Source organism: Salarias fasciatus, chromosome 7, assembly GCF_902148845.1.
Source record: "Salarias fasciatus chromosome 7, fSalaFa1.1, whole genome shotgun sequence".
Taxonomy (NCBI): Eukaryota; Metazoa; Chordata; class Actinopteri; order Blenniiformes; family Blenniidae; genus Salarias; species Salarias fasciatus.
This window is the reverse complement of record NC_043751.1, coordinates 21,267,993-21,287,137: the sequence shown is the minus strand read 5'-3', so window position 1 is coordinate 21,287,137 and position 19,145 is coordinate 21,267,993. Positions and strand designations below refer to the sequence as shown.

General features: G+C 42.1%; 1 protein-coding gene across 4 annotated transcripts; it reads right to left on the bottom strand.

The window, feature by feature from the left end:
* Window positions 1–71: 71 nt before the first annotated feature.
* ano5a (anoctamin 5a) lies at window positions 72–18,318 on the bottom strand. 4 transcript variants are annotated; one of them, XM_030096768.1, is made up of 21 exons: window positions 18,158–18,318; window positions 15,688–15,755; window positions 15,080–15,217; window positions 11,731–11,838; window positions 8,059–8,127; window positions 7,661–7,945; window positions 7,050–7,169; window positions 6,767–6,882; window positions 6,538–6,672; window positions 6,344–6,449; window positions 6,165–6,225; window positions 5,826–5,977; window positions 5,435–5,515; window positions 4,323–4,551; window positions 4,042–4,214; window positions 3,865–3,962; window positions 3,248–3,378; window positions 2,824–3,029; window positions 2,536–2,735; window positions 2,122–2,227; window positions 72–2,009 (listed from the first exon to the last, which is right to left on the bottom strand). In XM_030096768.1, the coding sequence occupies exons 1-21, from the start codon at window positions 18,225–18,227 to the stop codon at window positions 1,779–1,781; spliced, it is 2,883 nt and encodes a 960-aa protein (XP_029952628.1). In that variant the 5' UTR covers window positions 18,228–18,318; the 3' UTR covers window positions 72–1,778. The 4 variants fall into 4 exon arrangements, with proteins under 4 accessions (XP_029952628.1, XP_029952625.1, XP_029952626.1 ...); XM_030096765.1 differs by lacking the exon at window positions 5,435–5,515 and adding an exon at window positions 5,055–5,129; XM_030096766.1 differs by lacking the exons at window positions 5,435–5,515; window positions 15,080–15,217 and adding an exon at window positions 5,055–5,129.
* Window positions 18,319–19,145: the final 827 nt, after the last annotated feature.

The following is a 19,145-nucleotide window of genomic DNA, read 5'->3' as shown; positions in this document are numbered from 1 at the left end:
ACCATCTGTTCTGTGAACAGCCACTTTCATGTCGGTGAGGAGGGGGGCCAGGCCCGCGGTCACACACATGCTCAAGTTGAACAGATCATTTTATTTTTGGAGATTTTTCTTTGTTACATATGTGATACAGGACAATTACAAAAATGAAAATAATAATAGTAACAACATAATGAGTCAACGCATATAGTAAACAGGTTCAATTTCCCCCTCAGGAACTAGAATCCATGATATTGTAATTAAAGTGTAACTGAAGAGAACCTACACAGGGGGAATTGGAAAAGAAGCTCAAGGAAAGAAAACAGCAAATGTAACCGATCATGTGTGTTAAGGCATCGACAGGCAGCTACGTCAGCTGAAGGCAAACTGGAGTAGGGAGGTGCATTTTAGATTTCTATATTCCAATACATCGTGTAAAGATTTTGCAGCACAACATGTCAGCTACTTACAAAAACTTCAATAAAATACACTTCTCACATATTTCTATGCAGGCTTTTCTAATAATTGTGAAATGTCCTTCATATAGTCCCAAAACAAATACACTACATCTTGACAACTTTAACTGAACATAAATATAAAAATGAGAACTGGGAGCTCCTTCTTTCCAGCAGTTTGTCTGTTGTTCTCTATAAAAGAACAAAGATTCTCACATAACGCTGCTTCAAAACACTGATTGTGAATACGTAGTGTCATGCCAACGACCGCTCTGACATGTTTTTGCATCTTGGTAATCATGTTTCATCAAGTGCTTTGTGCAAAATTTAAAAAAAAAGAAGAAGACTAAAAAAACCACAATGTGTATCTTTCCATTTCTACGCAGACGCAGCTGAGGAAACCAGAAGCGAGCGAGGCGATGGCTGATGCGCTCTGCGTAATGGAGCAAACATAGTTCAGCAGGTGGGCAGCAGCCTTTCATTAGCGCTGATGTGTTGGTAAACAAAGGCACATTAAAAAGGGATCTTTTCACTCTCTTTCACCTCTCAGCTGCAGGAGCAGGACACACTGTCAACAGTCAGCATGCAGCTGCCGCTGAACGACTGGCCATAGCAGGACACAGGTCTGTCCTTACAGTAGGAACAGCAGCAGAGATTTCTCTCCATATTTAAAAAGCTACTTCACATGTCAGGCTCTGGCTTGGAGAAACGGTTGGGATTTAAACGGTGAAACGGTAAAATGTGTACATTTAGGGGAGGGAGGAGAAGAATTCGGTCTAATTTTGCTGAATTTATGCTGAGAAAAAAAAAATAAAGCTCAGCTGCAGTGCTGCAGTAACAATTTTAAGGCGTGTTGAACTTAACCATACATGGTACAAACAAGGGAAACACATTCCCAAGAAAAAGCAAACTGCCAGTCTCCACATTGGAAGATGAACGACAAAGTAGGGCTTCTAGTCTTTGGTTGCTCATAGTGGCACTTCAAATAAATAGTGTTGCATTTAAACAAGTGTAAGCGGTCTCACTTCGACACAGTGTATAAGGTTTTCTCTTTACAGCATTTTGCGATTATCTTGAGCACAGTAACTACAAACACAGGAAGTGAACAGCCATACACAGCCATGACGGAGAGATTGTAATTTAAGTGCCTGGAAGCTTCAGCATGCACGAAGACTTGGTCTTTCACTGTGTGAACGTCCACTGAGTAAACCTCTAGCTCTGTAGCGCAGGTCATCTGCGTGTTCTAAACCACGCAGAACGTACAGTAAATGGATGGTCAGCATCAGAATATACGAGCAGGGGGAGCTACATCACTGAGCCGGGCTGACTGAGCAGCAGCTCGCTGGGCTAGAGGCACTCTGACAGCACCTCGTGCTTGGATAAAGAGGGATAGATCATGGGCGTGCAGGTGCACTCCTCATTGTTTTGTTTGCTGAGTTGGATCTTTAGCTTCTCCACCTCGTAGTTGTGGAGGTATTCCTGGACCAGGTAGCGTTCTCTCTTCACCCGAGCCCTCACATCAGACGGAACATCAGGGATCATCCAGGCCACGAAGAACTTAACCAGGAACACGACATGCTGTGAGGAAAGCGCAAGATTATTATGAAATGTGTGTGTTTTTGTGTGAGAACATAAGGTTCTGGTAATATAATAACTAAATTGTGACAGGAGAACTGAAGCCTGATTTTACCTCCATGATTATAATGAAAGCCAGTTTGGCAGCTAAGATGTGCCAGAACTGCATGGTGTGGGAGTACTGCCTCTCATGTCCTGAAGGGTAGCGGTAATCACGATACCTGCAAACACAGAACAGACCACATCATTCAGCTTCCTGCAGGTTTTACACAGAAAGCTCAGCAGCATTTAGTGTCACGTTCAACTCTGAATGTACACAGAATACACTGGTGCCATTCTGTGCTTTCACTCAAATGTTCCAGAAAACCTACACAAACATGTGGTGTTTTTAAACTTGTTTATAAAAGTGTGTACATTTCTCACTGCAGGAGTTACCTGGCATGGAGATGGAAACCTGCTGCTTACACATGGTCACTTTCTCTCTCACACACACACACACACACACAAACACACACTTAGAAGCACACACCTGCAGGAGGTGATGGAGCTGTTGAACCAGGATGGATTCTCCTCGTCGTCTGGTCTGTTTTCTGCTGGGATCTCCGAGATGTTGAACACAGACAGGCTGTTGTTTATGTAGCCTTCCATGTTCATCTCTCCCTGAGGCTGGTAGGCGTACATGTACACGAGGCGAGGAATCATATCGGACGTGAACGCCACGATGAATGCCTGGAATAACAAAACAAACAAACAAACAAAAAAAAGTTAGCTCATTTGAAACGTTTCTATGTATAAGTATTTAAAGGAAAGTACTCACATTTGTGACAACGGAGAGCACAGCCATCCCATTGAGAATTTCCTCCCAGGCCCCAATGCTGTGAGCCTTGGCTGCTACGGGTCGTCTGAACTGAGTGGTGAGTTTCCAGGAGTCCACTCGGACTTCAATGATGTTGTTGATGAGTGCCAGCAGAGGAGCCAAGGGGAAGGAGGCCACGAAGAGAGTGATGAAACCAAACTGGATCACTGGAGCACAGAGGGGGAACGTTGAAAGGCAAACAGCACCATCTGCAGGACGATGGCTGCTTTGATGCTGTTGTCTAGGTCTGTTTTCCCTTTATTCACCTTTCTCATCATGATTGTATTGATGTATGTGTGTTAATGTCGCTGAAACGTAACATTTATCAGTCTTCACGGATTTCTCAGTATGTGTGAGGTGGACTGAATGCGCTGAGCATTTTTACCCATTTCCAAATATTCGTAGAAGAGACCCAGCTGTCCGAAGGCCTGCAGGTCGTGGTCCTGCTCCCAGCGGCTGTACAGACTCTCTGGGTGGCTTCGTGCCCTCCTGCTGCCCCACCAGTTCCTCATCCACCTGAAGCACACAAGGAGGTGATGAAGACTTGTCTATGTCTGTATAAATCTTTGATTAACAGTACGTATTTCTGATTTCTCTGACCTTTCTTGGATTTTTACAAATGATATATTATACAGAGACCATAAATGAAATCAGGAATCATTCATTTTCACGCAGATATGTAGTCTTTCTGTGGGAGAACATGTCTTGTCTTTATTTAAATCATATTAATTCATAACATATGTTTTTTGTTCATGAATAAATGAAGAAAAACCTTCACAGTGAAGTTCTCAAATTCAAATGAGAATCAGGAATCATGTTATTTCAATCATTTTAATAAAAAAAAACACAAAATAATTAAAAAAAAAAAATCATGCCACAATCTATTTTTCAGAAAAAAATCGTATTAAAGGATCATAATAACAAAAAGCTTGAGGAGCATATGACTGTAACTCCCGTGCTTCGGCTGTGTGTGCAGACGGACGGTGATGGGTGCGTACTCACGGGAGCAGAGCTTCCTGGATGTTGCCCCAAACCTGTTTACCCGTCATCACTATCACCAGCTGAGTGGTCAACTCGATGAGACAGCCGCCGGGATCACACTGCAGGCAGACAGCGAGACGATCGTCAACTGAACCCCACGCTGGAGCCGAACCGCTGCCATGAAGTCGGATCCTGTACCTCCTCGTTCCTCAGTTTGCTTCCGAACATATAAGCGTAATTTCCGGGATAGCCAACGAACTTGCCCTTGAAGAAAGCCACGTAGAAGCAGGACGAGTAATAATTGACGAACTGGAAGAGGAACATCTTCACTGTCAGTTTGTTTTCATACTCCAGGTGGGTCTTGGGAATTTCTGCAAAACATAATAATGCAAAGATTATAAACGCATTCTCAAAGTTTTAGGACCGACTGATATGGTGACACGCAATCGCTGGATCTGTTATGTTGCTCTGGGCCTCACCCATATCAGTGATCCAGACAGCAACGCGTTCGTACATGAGGTTGAGGATCATGATGATTATAAAGTTGATACAAGAGGCGGTAACGGAAGTGGCGAGCTGTGGCGTGATGTAGGGGCCAACCACCTCCAGCTGGGTGGTGGGATTGTCCTTCATGATGCTAGCAAAGGCCGCGTACACCGCCAGGCGGTACGCTATGACCCCAATGATGCAGGCAATGATCAATGAGATCTTCAAGACAGAGAGAACAGTGACAACATGAAAGAAAACCACAAAAAAAACACCAGAGAGACATAAAAACACGGCGAAGACACCAAACAATGCAAGTAGACGTGTGTGCAAAAAGCAGGTCGAGTATGTTTAAACTAGGGGACGTTAAAAGGAAGTCTCATGCTCAAGTGTGCACACATGCCCATTTATAAAGAAATGAATAAAAACATGTACTGCATGGTTATTTAAAATCAGCCACATGTTGAACTACAGGTAAACAGTAATACAGTTGTGACTTGTATGTAATGAACTAAACAAGTAAGAAGACTGTTTCAAACAATCTCTAATCAAAGAACAAAGTTTGTCCTATTTCTGCCTCATTTAGTTTTGTACATACAAGGCTCAGTCTTGCAGTATTACTATCATGAAGAATATAATGAACGATTTATGGCACAGAGGGAAAGGATAAAAACAAAATGAAGATACTTTAAACTTATCGAGTGGAACAAAGAAACAATGCTCACCCACAACAGGACGGTGGCTCCAGACAGACATGAGCGTGCACACTTGCTTGTTATGGGTAAGTAAGGCTCCATTTCCTAAATCATGAGCAAGCAAAGCATGGACACAGGAGTCAGTCACCCTTTGTTATATCCTGAAAAGAGAGCTCTATAAGGCCAGGTTCCTTTAATCGGCTCCAGTCCCGTCTGAGGTGGAGCTTCTAAGCCAAATTAGAACTCTTACTGAGCGTTTGTGTCCAATTCTTTCATATGCTTTACCTGAAGCCGCCTACATAAGAAGGAAACTCGTGCCTCCGAGCCTTTCCAGAAATGCCTTTTCAACACAAACTGCACCACACAAACAGCTCTGTCCTCACCAAACTGGCATCGAGTGCCACTCTTACCCAGAGGAGCACGGTGACCCAGCACACAAACCATTTCCCCATTAGATCTGTAGCAGTCCTGTTTAGAACCCACTCTGGTTCCTAAAGACGGGCGGGATGTGGTCATGGCAAATTACAGCATTGGGTTACCGCTCATGAAACAAGTCTGTGTCTGTCAAAACCTTCTTTACTGCCAGTCTAATGAGAAATACTGCCCTTCATCAAAGACTCTTAATTCAAACCAGCTCATCAGGAAATGGTCTGATGAATGAGTACAACCAACCACACGAATACAAGAGAAACTGCAATCTGTGATGCGGAAGTTGGACCTGTACGGAAGCTACACAGATCCTGAGCTGTATATTAGAGCAGTATCGTACAGTATATTAGTATTTCATGAGCACACAAACACCTGAGTGATTCGGTTCAGCTTGCGGTTGGTGCACTTGGTCTCATACTCGGGCCGTAGCTGGAGCTGCTGCTGCTCCTCCTCAAAGTCCACCAGATCCCACTCGTACTCCAGACGGGCCTGCCGCCGCTTCCAGAACTCCAGGAACAGCGTCACTGCGGAGAAATCGATCGGTTTGAAAGGGATGTGTATTTTTGATCCAGTTCAAAATGAATGAAGGAAAAAAAAACATAAAAAAAAAAAAAAAAGAATTATTTACTTGAAGTGTTGACTACTGGCCCCACTAGGTGGAGCACTAGTTTAAAAAATTAGAAACTAGCCAGAGGAGACATCTTTCCTTACCCCATATTCCCATGAAAATGGCAAAAAACACTGTTGCAACATTGTCAAATAGATGTGATTGCTGTAAAAAAAAAAACAAAAAAAAAAACGTTTAACGTTTAACACATTTAAAGAAACAGTGAGTTCTGTGATCACCCTTTAGACATCGCACTTGGCGGGCACAATCTAAACCGACTCACCCACGATGAGTTGCATGTTGTGTTGAGTTTCCAGTAGCCACACTTTTTGTCACAAAGTGGACACATGACGATACTCCCTCCGATTTCTTCACTGCATATTTCTTTGCTGCCAGAGAAATGCAAAAACGATCTTCAGTAAAAACAAACAAAGATATATAAAAAAAAAAGACCAACAGGCTGTTAGTAAAACTCACCTCCACTGGTTGTCATCGTATGTGAGAAACCCGTAGACGAAACAAATCGTCCCCACTACCGCCGCAAACAGCAGCATCTCGGTGTAGAAGCCCAGCCATGCAAAATAAATGCCTATCTTCTCCCCGTAATATTTCCTGTTGAAGGAAAAGCAGCAAAAATGCTGGCTCTTATTTCTGCTGACCAGATTAAAACACAGAAGAGATAGTGAGGCGTTTCCCGAGGTCTCACCGTATGAGGTTGAGCGGCTGCTCCTTGAAAAAACAGAAAAATCGGGCCCAGTGTTTGTAGAGGTTGTATCTCTCACTATCACAGTTTACATCTCTCGATCTGGTCCAGTATCGAGACTGCAAGAACACAGAAAAAAAAACAGGATTTGTTAACAATCATTGCACTGATTCACAGACTGGAATTTGCTATCTCCAACAGGATGTATCTGTTGGGGTGGATGGACACACGTTCCGCTTTTTCCCAGTGATAAAAACAGGGGGGAAGTTGACCATGAGAGGCTCACATCATGCAGGGGGAAGGCTGCGGTGTAAGTCCCATTGTTGAGTAACCTCTTGATGCCCTTCTTGTCTCGGTCCCCGCAGTCTTCCCTGATGTAGGAGCAGCGGGACAAGATGTAGAAGACCTGGTCAAAGCGGGAAACAAAAGATCAGAGGTTGGCTTTGGAGGTTAGAACAGTTTACCAATCAGAGATTCACAACGGAATCATAGAACATGAAGCATTGAGGACCTCTGAGGTCCTCAGGAAGAATTCCTGCTGACACACTCACTTCCTTTAAACCAGGCCTTCAAATATTTGGCTCAGGATTTCCATTAAACTACAGATTTTACTTATTCTATAATCTTTGTCTCTTAAATTCTTTTCCAATCACTTTGTTTTAATGCTTTTCATAACCTCAAACACTTCAGATTAAGACTCTTAATCAATTTGTTTTAACACACCAATTTCCCCCAAGGATTAATAAAGTATTTCTATCCTTTAGTTTTATTCCCTTCTAAAGCGCTGAATTGACTTGTGTCTTAAATAAAATTGCCTTGATCTTCTCAGTATTTGATGTCAAAGGAACTTTGGAATTTCAAGGTCTCAAACCAGATAAGACAGCTGCGTGTGCTTACGATCCTGTTGCGTGTTGAAGGAGGGAAGAAAGTGTCTTTGTTGTCGATGAGGAAGAAGTCGGCCTTGCTCTTGTCGAAGGGGGCAGTGAAGTAGTCCGGCTCGGGCTGCATGATGTGCTCCGGCAGGCGAAAAGGCGTGGACAGCCAGTTCATGGGCATCTCGCTGTTGTCTGGGATGTCGTTGACCTTGAAAGGAACTTTGATCTTCAGCACGTCGGCGTAGGTGGCCAACACCTCCCACGGAGCGTGGATCTTCACAAAATACGTCTTCCCATCCTCTGACTCCTGATGACGACGACAGGAAGCAGCGTGGTGAGTGTAATGTACGCTAAGAAAGACAGCAAGTCTAGGACTGTGGACCTCTTCAATATAATAATTTAGTAAAAAGCGGCTCCTACTATTTTGTCTTCTGTCTCCAGCTCCAGACCTACTTTCACTAAATTGGCCTCGTACACCTTCCTCCGCTCCTGAAACAGAAGAACAGCACGATTAAAGCACAGACAAAACATCAAAGGAAACCTGGAAGTAGCTTGAGCACTACACAGGAAATACCTACATGCAATATGTATGGCACTCATGAGGCTAATAGTGTTTACAATCCTCATCTATGCACTAAATGTCTGCAAGCACACTTCAGCTTACAGGACACAATATGAGGAACTGTTAAACTTTAGTAAAGGGACCTGTGGCACTGGTCTCACCCATGGTCACACTTTGTGAGGTTTTACTTCTTCTTCTCTGTTCAGCCACTTTCCATCTGACTGCTCCCCGTGTTTCTTCTGAATGTCACACTGAGTCTACATTTTACACTGGTGACTGGTTTTCAATTCCCTTCCTCTGGTTTTGTTGTGTTCTGTCCCTCTCCTCTGCCTCGACTCACACTATAATAATATTATTCATAACAGCAATAATATATGTCTCTGTTAAGTTTAAAATATGCAGGCATTGTTCGTACATCCCACGCCGTTTGCTTTTCATCCCACTGGCTTTTCCCATCATTTCACACAATTAGTCACTTTTGAATTCAAAGGATAAAATTGTTTTAAAATAAAGTTAACTTAAAAAAAAAAAAAGATGCAAAGTGGTTCAGTGCTCTGAGGAAAGGGTCTCAGTTCAAGCTTGGGACTTTGGGGTCTTTCTGTGTGGGGCTTGCATGTTCCTCTGGTCAAAAAACACACATTTGGGGTTAATTGGTAACTGTAAATAGCCCATACAGATGATAATGAGTTTGTTTGATTCTCTGTCTCCCTGTGTTTGCCCTGTAACGGACTGGTAAAATAAGGGGTTCTAGAAGATGGATGTATATTATTAAGCCAACAAAAAAGAAATAGAAGAAAATCTGACAATAAATAACTAAAATTAATAAAATGAAGTGGTTGGGGAAAAAGGAAACTATATAAATGCAATATTTAAACTGAAACTGAAGCTCCAGTTGGGGAAAAACCAGAGATCATAATCAGTACAAAGGTCCCACAAAGCCTCAGGTATGGATTTCAATCAAATTCATTTGTGGCCGTCATGAAAATGCAAATAGGAAGTGAAAGCTTTGTGACAAATCAATATGAGCCATTTAGATTTTTTGTTTACAAACTGTACAAAATGTTATGCTATGTTATGTTATATTATGTTAATGTTATGTCCTTATAATATACAGTAAAAAAAAAAACATCTGAGAAATCAAAGTAGTCCGTGTGTGGTTGACTGAAGAGATTTCTCTCCGGAAAAAAAACAACTTCTCTCAAGTCAAGATAAGTGTGTTCTCCTCCTGTTCTGGGAGATAACCTTGTATTTATGCAAGCAAAAAGATCCCATTGAACACAGAGTTTAGACTGAGTATCAAACAAGACAAAGCTATTGACATCTGGTGAATGTGTGTCTGGTATATCCTTGACCGGCCTTTGTCAGAGAAACTCCAACAGGAAAATATTATTTCCCTTCACACAATACAGACATTAATAAATGAATTGGATCTTTACAGTGAAAAATGACAAATAGAGCCAGCCTCCTTGTTAGAGCAATGATTTAGTGCCATTTTTAACGGCTCACAGGGATAACGCACAGGAAGTGGCCTCTTGTTTGCCCTCCCTCAGACGGCGGAAAGAATGAGTGAGATTCTGACCGTGCCGGAGGTCTGAGCGTTGACTCACCGACGGACGCCGTGGGCAAAATGTGTGCCGGCTGTGTTGTCCCTGGTGAAGTGACGCTCACACGTGAAGGCTAACAGCCCGGTACGAAACACGCAGTCTCTCGGCACTCACAGCCGAGAGCTGAGACACGAGCCGCCAAAAGAAAAGCTTCCACTAAATGTATGGCTCTTCGGGCAGAAGTGACCTTCTGCAGGATTACTGACTAAAGCTGACAACACAGCTTTATCTAACTTTATCAGTGTTGAGGTATTTTGGGTACGCTGCGGACATACAATGAACTTTGAGGAAATCCTGCATGAGTCTGTTGCTACAGTAAAAATCAAGAAGTAGAAATTACGTCAGCTTTCCGTTTACGGCTTTCAACGTGCTCCATCTGGCCAGTGAAAATAACATTTAATTCAGTACTGCTCCGCTCTGCGGGAGATACGACAGCAATGCACCAGAAACTGAGAATCTCGGTTGAACATATAGTGGAAATTGATATATTGCTGTTATACTGTAGTTATATTATAATTATTCTGTTATATAGTATATATTTATGGGGATAACTATATGGTATGTGTGGGTATATATTATGTATTTATAGGGATATCTGCACGGTATATGTATACATATATTATGTGATGTCCTATGATGTATGATTTTAAAACTTGTTAATAGTTAAAAAGGGGTAGGAATCTCTAAAAAGTGGTTTACTTCTTCCTACTCCTTTTTTCGAACTGTGCTGTTATGTTGTTTTTTGTTGTTTTGTTTTGTTTTTGTTTGTTTTTTTCTTTTTCTTTGATTTGCATTAACTTTCCTTTTTATCTTTTCTCTTTTTATACATGTTCGAAAAATAAATAAATTCATTCATTCATTCAAATTCATTCATTCATTCATTCAACGTCAATAAAAACAGAATGTTAAGACTTTCAAATGTCATGCACCAGTATTCTATTCCAAACGGAACATAAGGAATGGCGACATTTAATGGAAATTTTAGGGCATTTTGATGATATGATGATCTGACAACACACCTCGAAAAATGTAGAACAAAAAACTAATAATGACTTTATATGAAACGAGTATTTCAGAGCGGCGTAGATGGACAGAGGTTCACTACTCTGTGAACTGTATCCAACATTGGAGAATTTTTTTGAAAAATCAGAAGAATAATGTAGATTAACAGATATGTTTCTCTAATAGATATCACTGCTCGAGAGAACTTCCTTAAATCTTTCAAAACTTTCTAATGATTTTTACATTCCAATGTAAAAAACAGACAAACCATGCAGGTTATCGGTTCAAAAAATTACATTTCCCATTTCCCAGCTTACACAGCTGGGAAGGCTCCTTCAATGCTGAAAGTACCATTAAAACTTCAGAGCAACATTTACTCCCATCGACCACACCCACCGTTCAGAGGAGACAGTTCTGTGGTTTTGTTAGTAGAAGAGCTCGAGCATGGAGCTGATCTGACTGCCCAGGCCTTAAATACAAAATCTAAAGTCCATCATGGAACAAATCATCCAACAATGATACCCCAAGACTGTTGAACTGCTACGAAATAAATGTGACAAAGTTCCTCTGCCAGAAGTCTAGAAGCCCATCTCACTTCCCAGACAGCACAATGGTAACATAAAGATGAGATGTTACACAACAGCAAAAACTGTTTATTACAACTTCACAAGGCGTGTTATTGCTTCCCTATTGGGAATTAAAGAATATTTATGACATTAGCAAATTGTTGCATTGTTTATTATCTCTTACAACTGGCAGTATCCCAACTGATTGACTATTAGGGTTGTAAAATCATAAAAGTATATATATATATATATATATATATATATATATATATATATATATATATATATATATATATATATATATATATATTAAAAAAAATACATATGTAAAGAAACATACACCGAAAAGACAGTTTACCTGCTTTCTCTCCCCATCTTTATCGTCAACATAGGACAGGACAAAATCGATCCGGCGCAGTCCATCACGGAAGAACACAGAGTCTTTACTGTGCTGCTGTTTGTCAATCTAGAATGAGATAGCACAGAAATGGAAACATTTAAGCAGACAGGAGAGCACAGGCAACTTCAACAAGTCTATGGATGCATACGGCACAGCAGGACCGTCAAGCGACTGAAGGCATCTTGGGTCAAAAAACAAGGCCGACACACATCCACCGCCACAACACACGCCACTGTCTAGAACAGAAATGATTAATGGCAACATTTCACTCCAAACAGCATGCTAGATGAATATAATCTCCTCCAACAAGTGTGTTTCGAGGCTGACGTCCACTGACGTGTGAAGAAATGTGCTGCAGCTGAGACTCAAACCAAGACAGAGAAGCACAATCAGGTAAAAGCTTTGACTTCAAATCAAATGATGGAACATAACACCAGCTACACCAGCATTATTAAACTGTATCGGTCTGTGTGTGTCTGTAATCCCGGGGTGTTCACAGTGATAAGGCCTGAATGGTTGGTGGCTCAAGAAAATTCCAAGTATGTGTATCCACGGATGTTAGCCCTGCAGCAGCTACAGAGCTGACAAAGATGGAGAGCTCAGGAATGTTTAAAGAGAGGAGAAGAAGAGATGGCTGTGGAGCTGCTTCAGCTGTTCAGAAAGCTAAAAATAACCCAGCACAATATACCTCCTTTCACCTCGTTACAGTAGCTACCCACACAAGACTGCAGACAACTAAGTGAAAACATTTAAGACTACATCATCCCTCTCAGAGGTATGGACACGTACTGTACTGTCACTGTCCCGTCCGGAGATTTCCCCGTTCATCAGCCCCTCGCTGTCCGGGACGGGAGGAGAGGAAGAGCACTTTACCTCCATGGCCCACTCCCTTTATGGCTATGATGCATCAGCGGAAAGGCCGGCTACCCAATAGAGCAAATCCGCCTCTCCCCGGGGAATGGAGTCCGGCCTTGAAAGCACTGCTTTCTCCCTCCTCTGATCTCGTCCAAATGAGCGCCGACCAGTCCGCTCACCTCCCAGGATAAGCATCGACTTGCTCAGTCATGCATAAAATAGAAAAGAGGAGTAACAGGAGGAGGGATACCGGCAGTGAGGCAGAGGAGAGTCCTGGAGATTACATCAGCACGAGGGGGTTATAGCTGCTGCCAGCAAGCTAATCTAATAAGTGCACAGCATCAGGAAAAGGGGCGGGGACACCTCTGTATTGGTCAAGCAGGCAAGCGGTAAAACCTCTGTAAAAGAGTCAAATGATCGAATCAACAAATCTCTACAAAGACCAGTAAGTGTCGACTAAGCAAAGCCAAAACTGATAACCAGTACACAAACTCCACTGGACTCTTGGACACTAATCAATTCAACAACCTAGAAACCTGAGGAAAACTAAAAATACAAGTAAAGAGTCGCAAACATGCGACACAAACACCGAGGTCCTGACATGCTGTACAGCGTTTTCACCATCATTAACTACAATGGCAGTGAATGCACCAACTAAAAGCAGTAAATGTGGAGAGTGTGTCTGTTTTCAACATTTTACACGGTTTATTTGCTCTAAATCCTGAAAACATGGTAACTACTGGTCTGCGTCACCTCCCTGGCCAGATCGGACCGTGCAGAGCAGGGTGGGTGCCCTCTGTAACTGAGCCTCTGCACAGAGTCTCTAATTTGTGGTAATTACAGATCCGCCATATGGAAACAGAGCATCTGCTGAGACCTGCCTCTGCTCAGTGAAACTGCTGGCAGCCACAGGTTTCTATACATTTACTAACTAACCCCTAACTACAGGGCGCTTCGACATGTGTTTGATTAAGGTGGGCCAATGTAGAACAAGATGATTTCCAATGTCTTTTAAATTTCACTTTGCATGCATTTCGTTTAGGAACTGACTGGTTTTTGACACAAAATCCCATGTGAAGGTTACAGTTTGAACATTCTGCTGATGCCACGTTTTCTGATGACGTACTGACAGCGTTCCTATAAAAGATCATCAATCTAGAAACATACCGACGCCTGTGTAATGTAATGTAAGGCTGTGTAAATACCCATACGAGTTCATTATGCATTTATCTGATTGTATCGTAGTTTTTTTCTTTCAAAAGTTAGGTAAATCAGTTTGCTGCTTACTGTATAACTGCACAATGTCTTCTTTATCATCACCGTTGACTTTTCTCAAAGTTGGAGGTCATTTTGCGTGTTTTTTTTTTTTTTTCTAAATAAAATCTTCACAAATATGGACAAAAAAAACTATATCTCCTCGATAAATTCCTCAAAATCTACGTATTTAAGTGCAGGACAATAGCAGAAGACAGACTGACTGCTCTTGCCTGATGTAGCCTCACTCTGGGCTGAAACATAACATTTACAGCTGTTTTAACCATGAATAGAAGCTTCTGAGTAAAGAAAGGTCTCGATTACACACTTGTCATTAAAATGGGTTGTACGCTGTGTAAACAAGACCACATTTAAGAAAGGTCAAAAGAAGAAGTCTAGCATATGGTTACACGTAGTCCTGTCATGAGCGCAGGGCTGGGCTGTGATTACTGAATGTACTGTGTACAACCAAAGCAGACACACAGACTCGGATGCAACACACCAAATCAGGTTGGCAAAAAAACAAACACTGGGTGTGTGCGTATGCGTCTACTCATTATGCTGTAACACCACCAGGCTGTTGCTTTCTCCGCAGTGAAGCTGACAATAATCGCAGGTGAGAATAAAGCAAGTGAAGAGGCCTGCTCCATTTTTAATGATCAATAAACATGTAGCTCATGTCAGCATCTTTCCATTGCTCTCTAAATGAAAAAAAAAAAAACAAAACAAAACAAAACATGATTTTCAAAGGTCAACAACAGCTCTCAATTTAAGAATGTGTATTGATCTAAGACTGGTGGGAAGACTCAACACTGAGCAGAGGAAGGCTGCTTAGCAGGCAAACATATGCACAAGGCTGCATCACATCACAAGCCTGTTTTACCATGCCATACCCTGGAACGAAACTTCAGGAATAGTGCCCGCTTTCTCGAAAACTGTGGAAGAACCGAGTGGACAGTGAGAGGAGCCTAACATCAGGGCAAAGTCAAGAGAAAACAGCTGAGACTACAACCTCAGAGAGAGGATCAAAATACATCAGGTGCTCTTATTTCAGGTTAAAGTCACACATCTTTTCAGGTTACAGATCAGATCAGACCCAAAAACACCACACAGCAGTCAGACACCCCAGCTGTGATGTGAGGGGACACAAACACACCGAGACGGCAGCATGCGTCCGTTCCTCTGACTGCAGTCTTACCCCGGTCAAGGCATTGATTCTCTCTAAGGTCTGAGTCTCAAAGTGCGGACTGTCGCTGTGGTCAGAGGGGGCGAGGGAGGCCAGGCTCGAGCCGAGAGACTCACAGGTCTCTAGACACACACCAGGCGTTAGAGGAGACTTTAGGTGAATTGCAAAAGAGGGAGAATACAGGAGCATTAGATTGATCTCCAACTCTCACAACATATTTAAATGGACAAGCAAAGACTGAGAGGGGAAGGTGTGGCTTCCATGATTCACCTGCCTGCCTCGCTTTACTGAGTGAGTATGAAAATCAGGTGGTGAAGATGTCCAAATAAACCTTCAATGAGTACAAAACGGACTCACTGCTCCCATGATATTAGGAAGTGAGGTAGAGATACACTAATGTCAACAAGTAATGTCTACAAAAGTTAAATATTAACGTGTAGCAGGAACATGTTTCCATATATCTGAATAGCTATATTGAATTCCTAAGTTACATAAACTTATGGATAAGCATGAAAAAGTAAAAGATCTATCCTTCCAAATGAAAACAACAACAAAGGGAGGAGCAGTATTTATCTACGGGGCTGGTGAATGAGTCAGCATGTTGTGAGTGAGACGTTTACCCCTGACTGTCCATGCTGCAGCGATGCTGTGCTGGACGAGCCGTGTGGATGATAGCCGTTCAGATCATCTGCAAGACAATAAGTCACAAAACAACAAATTAAAAACTGAATAGACATCACTTTTGCTAAGATTCATTAGCCTGGGCTGAAGAATCACAAGCGGCACAGATTAGCAGCTGTGACGTTTCAAGTATACGAACAGCTGCCCGAGCGAAGAGGGGAACACTGACAGACAGCCGATGTTGTGGTCTATATTTGTCCCACATTTTGTGGCAGCAGTCCCACAGAGCCGACAGGGTGACTTCACAGGGAAAGAAGAAGTCACAGTAAAGGGACATGCTCAGCCATGTCGCTGCGTTTCCAGCGTGGCGTAAGCAGTCGCAGGAAGCGAGACCGAGAAATTGGGGAAAAACCCACCAACATTAATGAAACTGAAACCAGGGTGATACTTATGATGAACGTGAACTTTTACCTGCCACCCCATGCCGGTTAAAAGCAATTATGGCCTTTTTGACCATGCTCTGAGGCGAGGTTTTACATAGACAAATGGCAAGGATGATGGAAAAATAAAAGACAAGTAATAGAGGTACTGCCACTGCCATTAAAAAAAAGAAAGAAAAAAGAAAGAAAAAAGAAAGAAAGAAATCGAGAAAGAAAAGAAAACAAGCAAAAATTTCCACCCCATGTCTGTGTTTTGAAATAGAAATGCAACAGGCCTAATTGATGGTCTCTCTGAGGTTATATTTAGTCTGGACGCAGAACTAGAAATGTTCCTACACAGGCCTGAATCAAGCATGCGGAACTTTTGTCCTTAACCTTCTGTTTAGGGAAGAAAAAAGTCAAAGACATTTATCATAAAAGAGCTCAAACAGAACCACCTGCAATGTGATTTCTCAGCTACAGAACTTTTTTTACTGTTATTTTTTTTGTTGTACAGTCACTACAGTTACAGTTCAGTGCTTCATGCTTACATTGCCTTGATTTTACGTAGGATGTGGAAGCTTAAAGGGGATTATCACTTACTAGTGAACAACCAAATAAGAAAATCAGAGTGCAATTTACTACTGATCAACGTTAAGAGGTTAGGGTGACTTTTCATATTTCCTTTTAGTGACCACTCATTGTTTAATCATAACATTACAAACAGCTCTCCAACAGCTGAGCATATTTTTGCACAGTTGGAAGTTTGTCACACCAAGAGTTCTTCCCCACTAAGTAGCCTCCACAGTCAAGGCTTTGTTCAAGAGTGAGCAGCTGATCACTGTGGAAATGCCTCAAGGCTGTTTTTTTTCTTTTTTTTTTTTACCACAGCCACTCAACACACATCTATTATTAATACAGAAACATAGATTTACAAATGGGCTATACTGACAGTAACCGCTGAGTACTTCAACAGAGTGAAACAGTAATATTTTTAGAAAACAACAGACGTGTTTTGCACTGCTCCTCTTCAGTATCGGTATAGCTGGCTGTCCAGGAGTGTTACCATAGTGCAGTTCTTTGGAAAAGTTTTCATTTTGACATATAAACACAAGGGTGAGTACCTCTGATTTCCTGTCACAGGAAGCAGGTGTTGCCCCTGTTGCAATGGCAGCAAGTTTCAGGTACACCTGCCTGTGAGATCACATCTAATGCTCAGTATTGTCTCAAACTACTTACGGTAATCCATCTTCAAGCAGTCTATCATCAAACTGTACACATGAATTGCACCTCTACATCATCATGATTATTATTTACTGTGAGGAGAACTCTGCTTCAACTGTTTTCGTCATGCACAATAAAGCAACCACAGCTCATGATCTTCAGCATTTCTCTCAAAGCAAGACTGATATGAAAGTCTGAGCTCTGCAGATGAAACACTACACTTCCACATCGATTTCCTGCTGGTAAAGACAGCCAGAGAGCATTCAGGGTGATTCAGATTTCATTCAGCAACACACATTTTTCAGCCATAGAAGGCAGAATAAACTCAAGCCCCCGTGTTGGAGTTTGTTTGAGACCAGAGAGGGATTGGGGGGTTTGTGCTGGTGGATAAAGTGGCTGTCTGTGAGTGACTGGGAGTTTCCAGTAAACAGGCCAGCTGCCTGTGCAGTAAGTCACTGCTGACTGGCTGAGAGGAAAACCAGACTGAAAAAAAAATGATCTGTACTTTTTAAAAATAAGTCACTTCACCATGGTAGATATATTTAAAATGTGATCTGGACAAGCGGGGGAAATGAGGCTTGATATTACCTTCAGAGCAAACACTACAGCTTCTGCTTTTGAGCCTGGCTTTTAACTGGTGATTGCAAGGTTATTTCCAAGCACATGCTCATAATGAAAATATATATGAGATAATAATACTGAAATATGTAAAAAGTTGTTAAAGAACCATTCAAAGATTACCATAGATTAATCTTTAGTGTGTTAATTAATCTGCTGTTAATTCTACTTATTTAATGTTGTTGCAGTGGTCAGGTCTGATACTCACCGTTGAAGGAATCTGTCGGGCTCATCTCTATCAAACTGTCGTCCCCGGCTCTCCCCGTTATTCGGTGCATGCTGAGGCAGCCACGCCGTGTTTTCTCCCCCCGGGCCGGGCGCTCTGTGCTCCGTGTGCTCCTCCTCCGTTAGCCGAGCCGAGTGAGCCTCTCCCCCCCACAGTGCCCTCCTTCTCCTCTCCTGCTCCTGCTGCCACCACCGGCCGCTCTCTGCGGCATCACCGCCGCCCGGAGGGGGGCGGGGCCACAGGGGAGTGTCTCCGCCCCGCCAGCCAATAGTCCGGGCTGAACGGGTGACGGGCAGCAATCACCCACCATCAGACGGTCATCTGAATAAAGCAGCTAAAATAGTTTACAGCATGCACAGAAAGTCAAAATACAAACATTTATACAAGTTTTCACACTTAAATAGTTGAATACACTTAAACAGAATGCTTTTCTCAGCAGGATGTTTTTCTCCTTTTAATGTTTGAGGACTGAATTTATGGTCTAATAGTGACAAATTAAGATGACAAATTAAGCTCTACATTAGCAACAGCTGTGACAATGACTAACAATATAAAAAGAGTTGAAATAAACTGTTGGCCATTTTTATACTTCCTGTGCACCTTGCACATGAGGAGTTATACTTTTTATTACTGATGAATCCAAACAGCTGCACAGATATTTATAATCTGAAAAAGACGGCTCAAAAAAAGTGCAGTGTAATTCTTGAAACTGTGTTCTGTTCTTTAAACATCCTTAGATTTCTAAGATTATTTTGCTTCATAACCAGTGTTTCATCGAGAGCAGGTAAATTTTGTTCAGCAACCAAGGTTGTTATAACTTCCATTAGGATGCCCATAACGACAAGTGGTGACCTTCCAACCTGCATAGAAAATTATATACCTGTAACACACACTGGGTTTGTGATCACATTTACCAGACAGCAGAATAGACCAACTGCCAAACACACACACACACGTTTCTTGAGCTTGT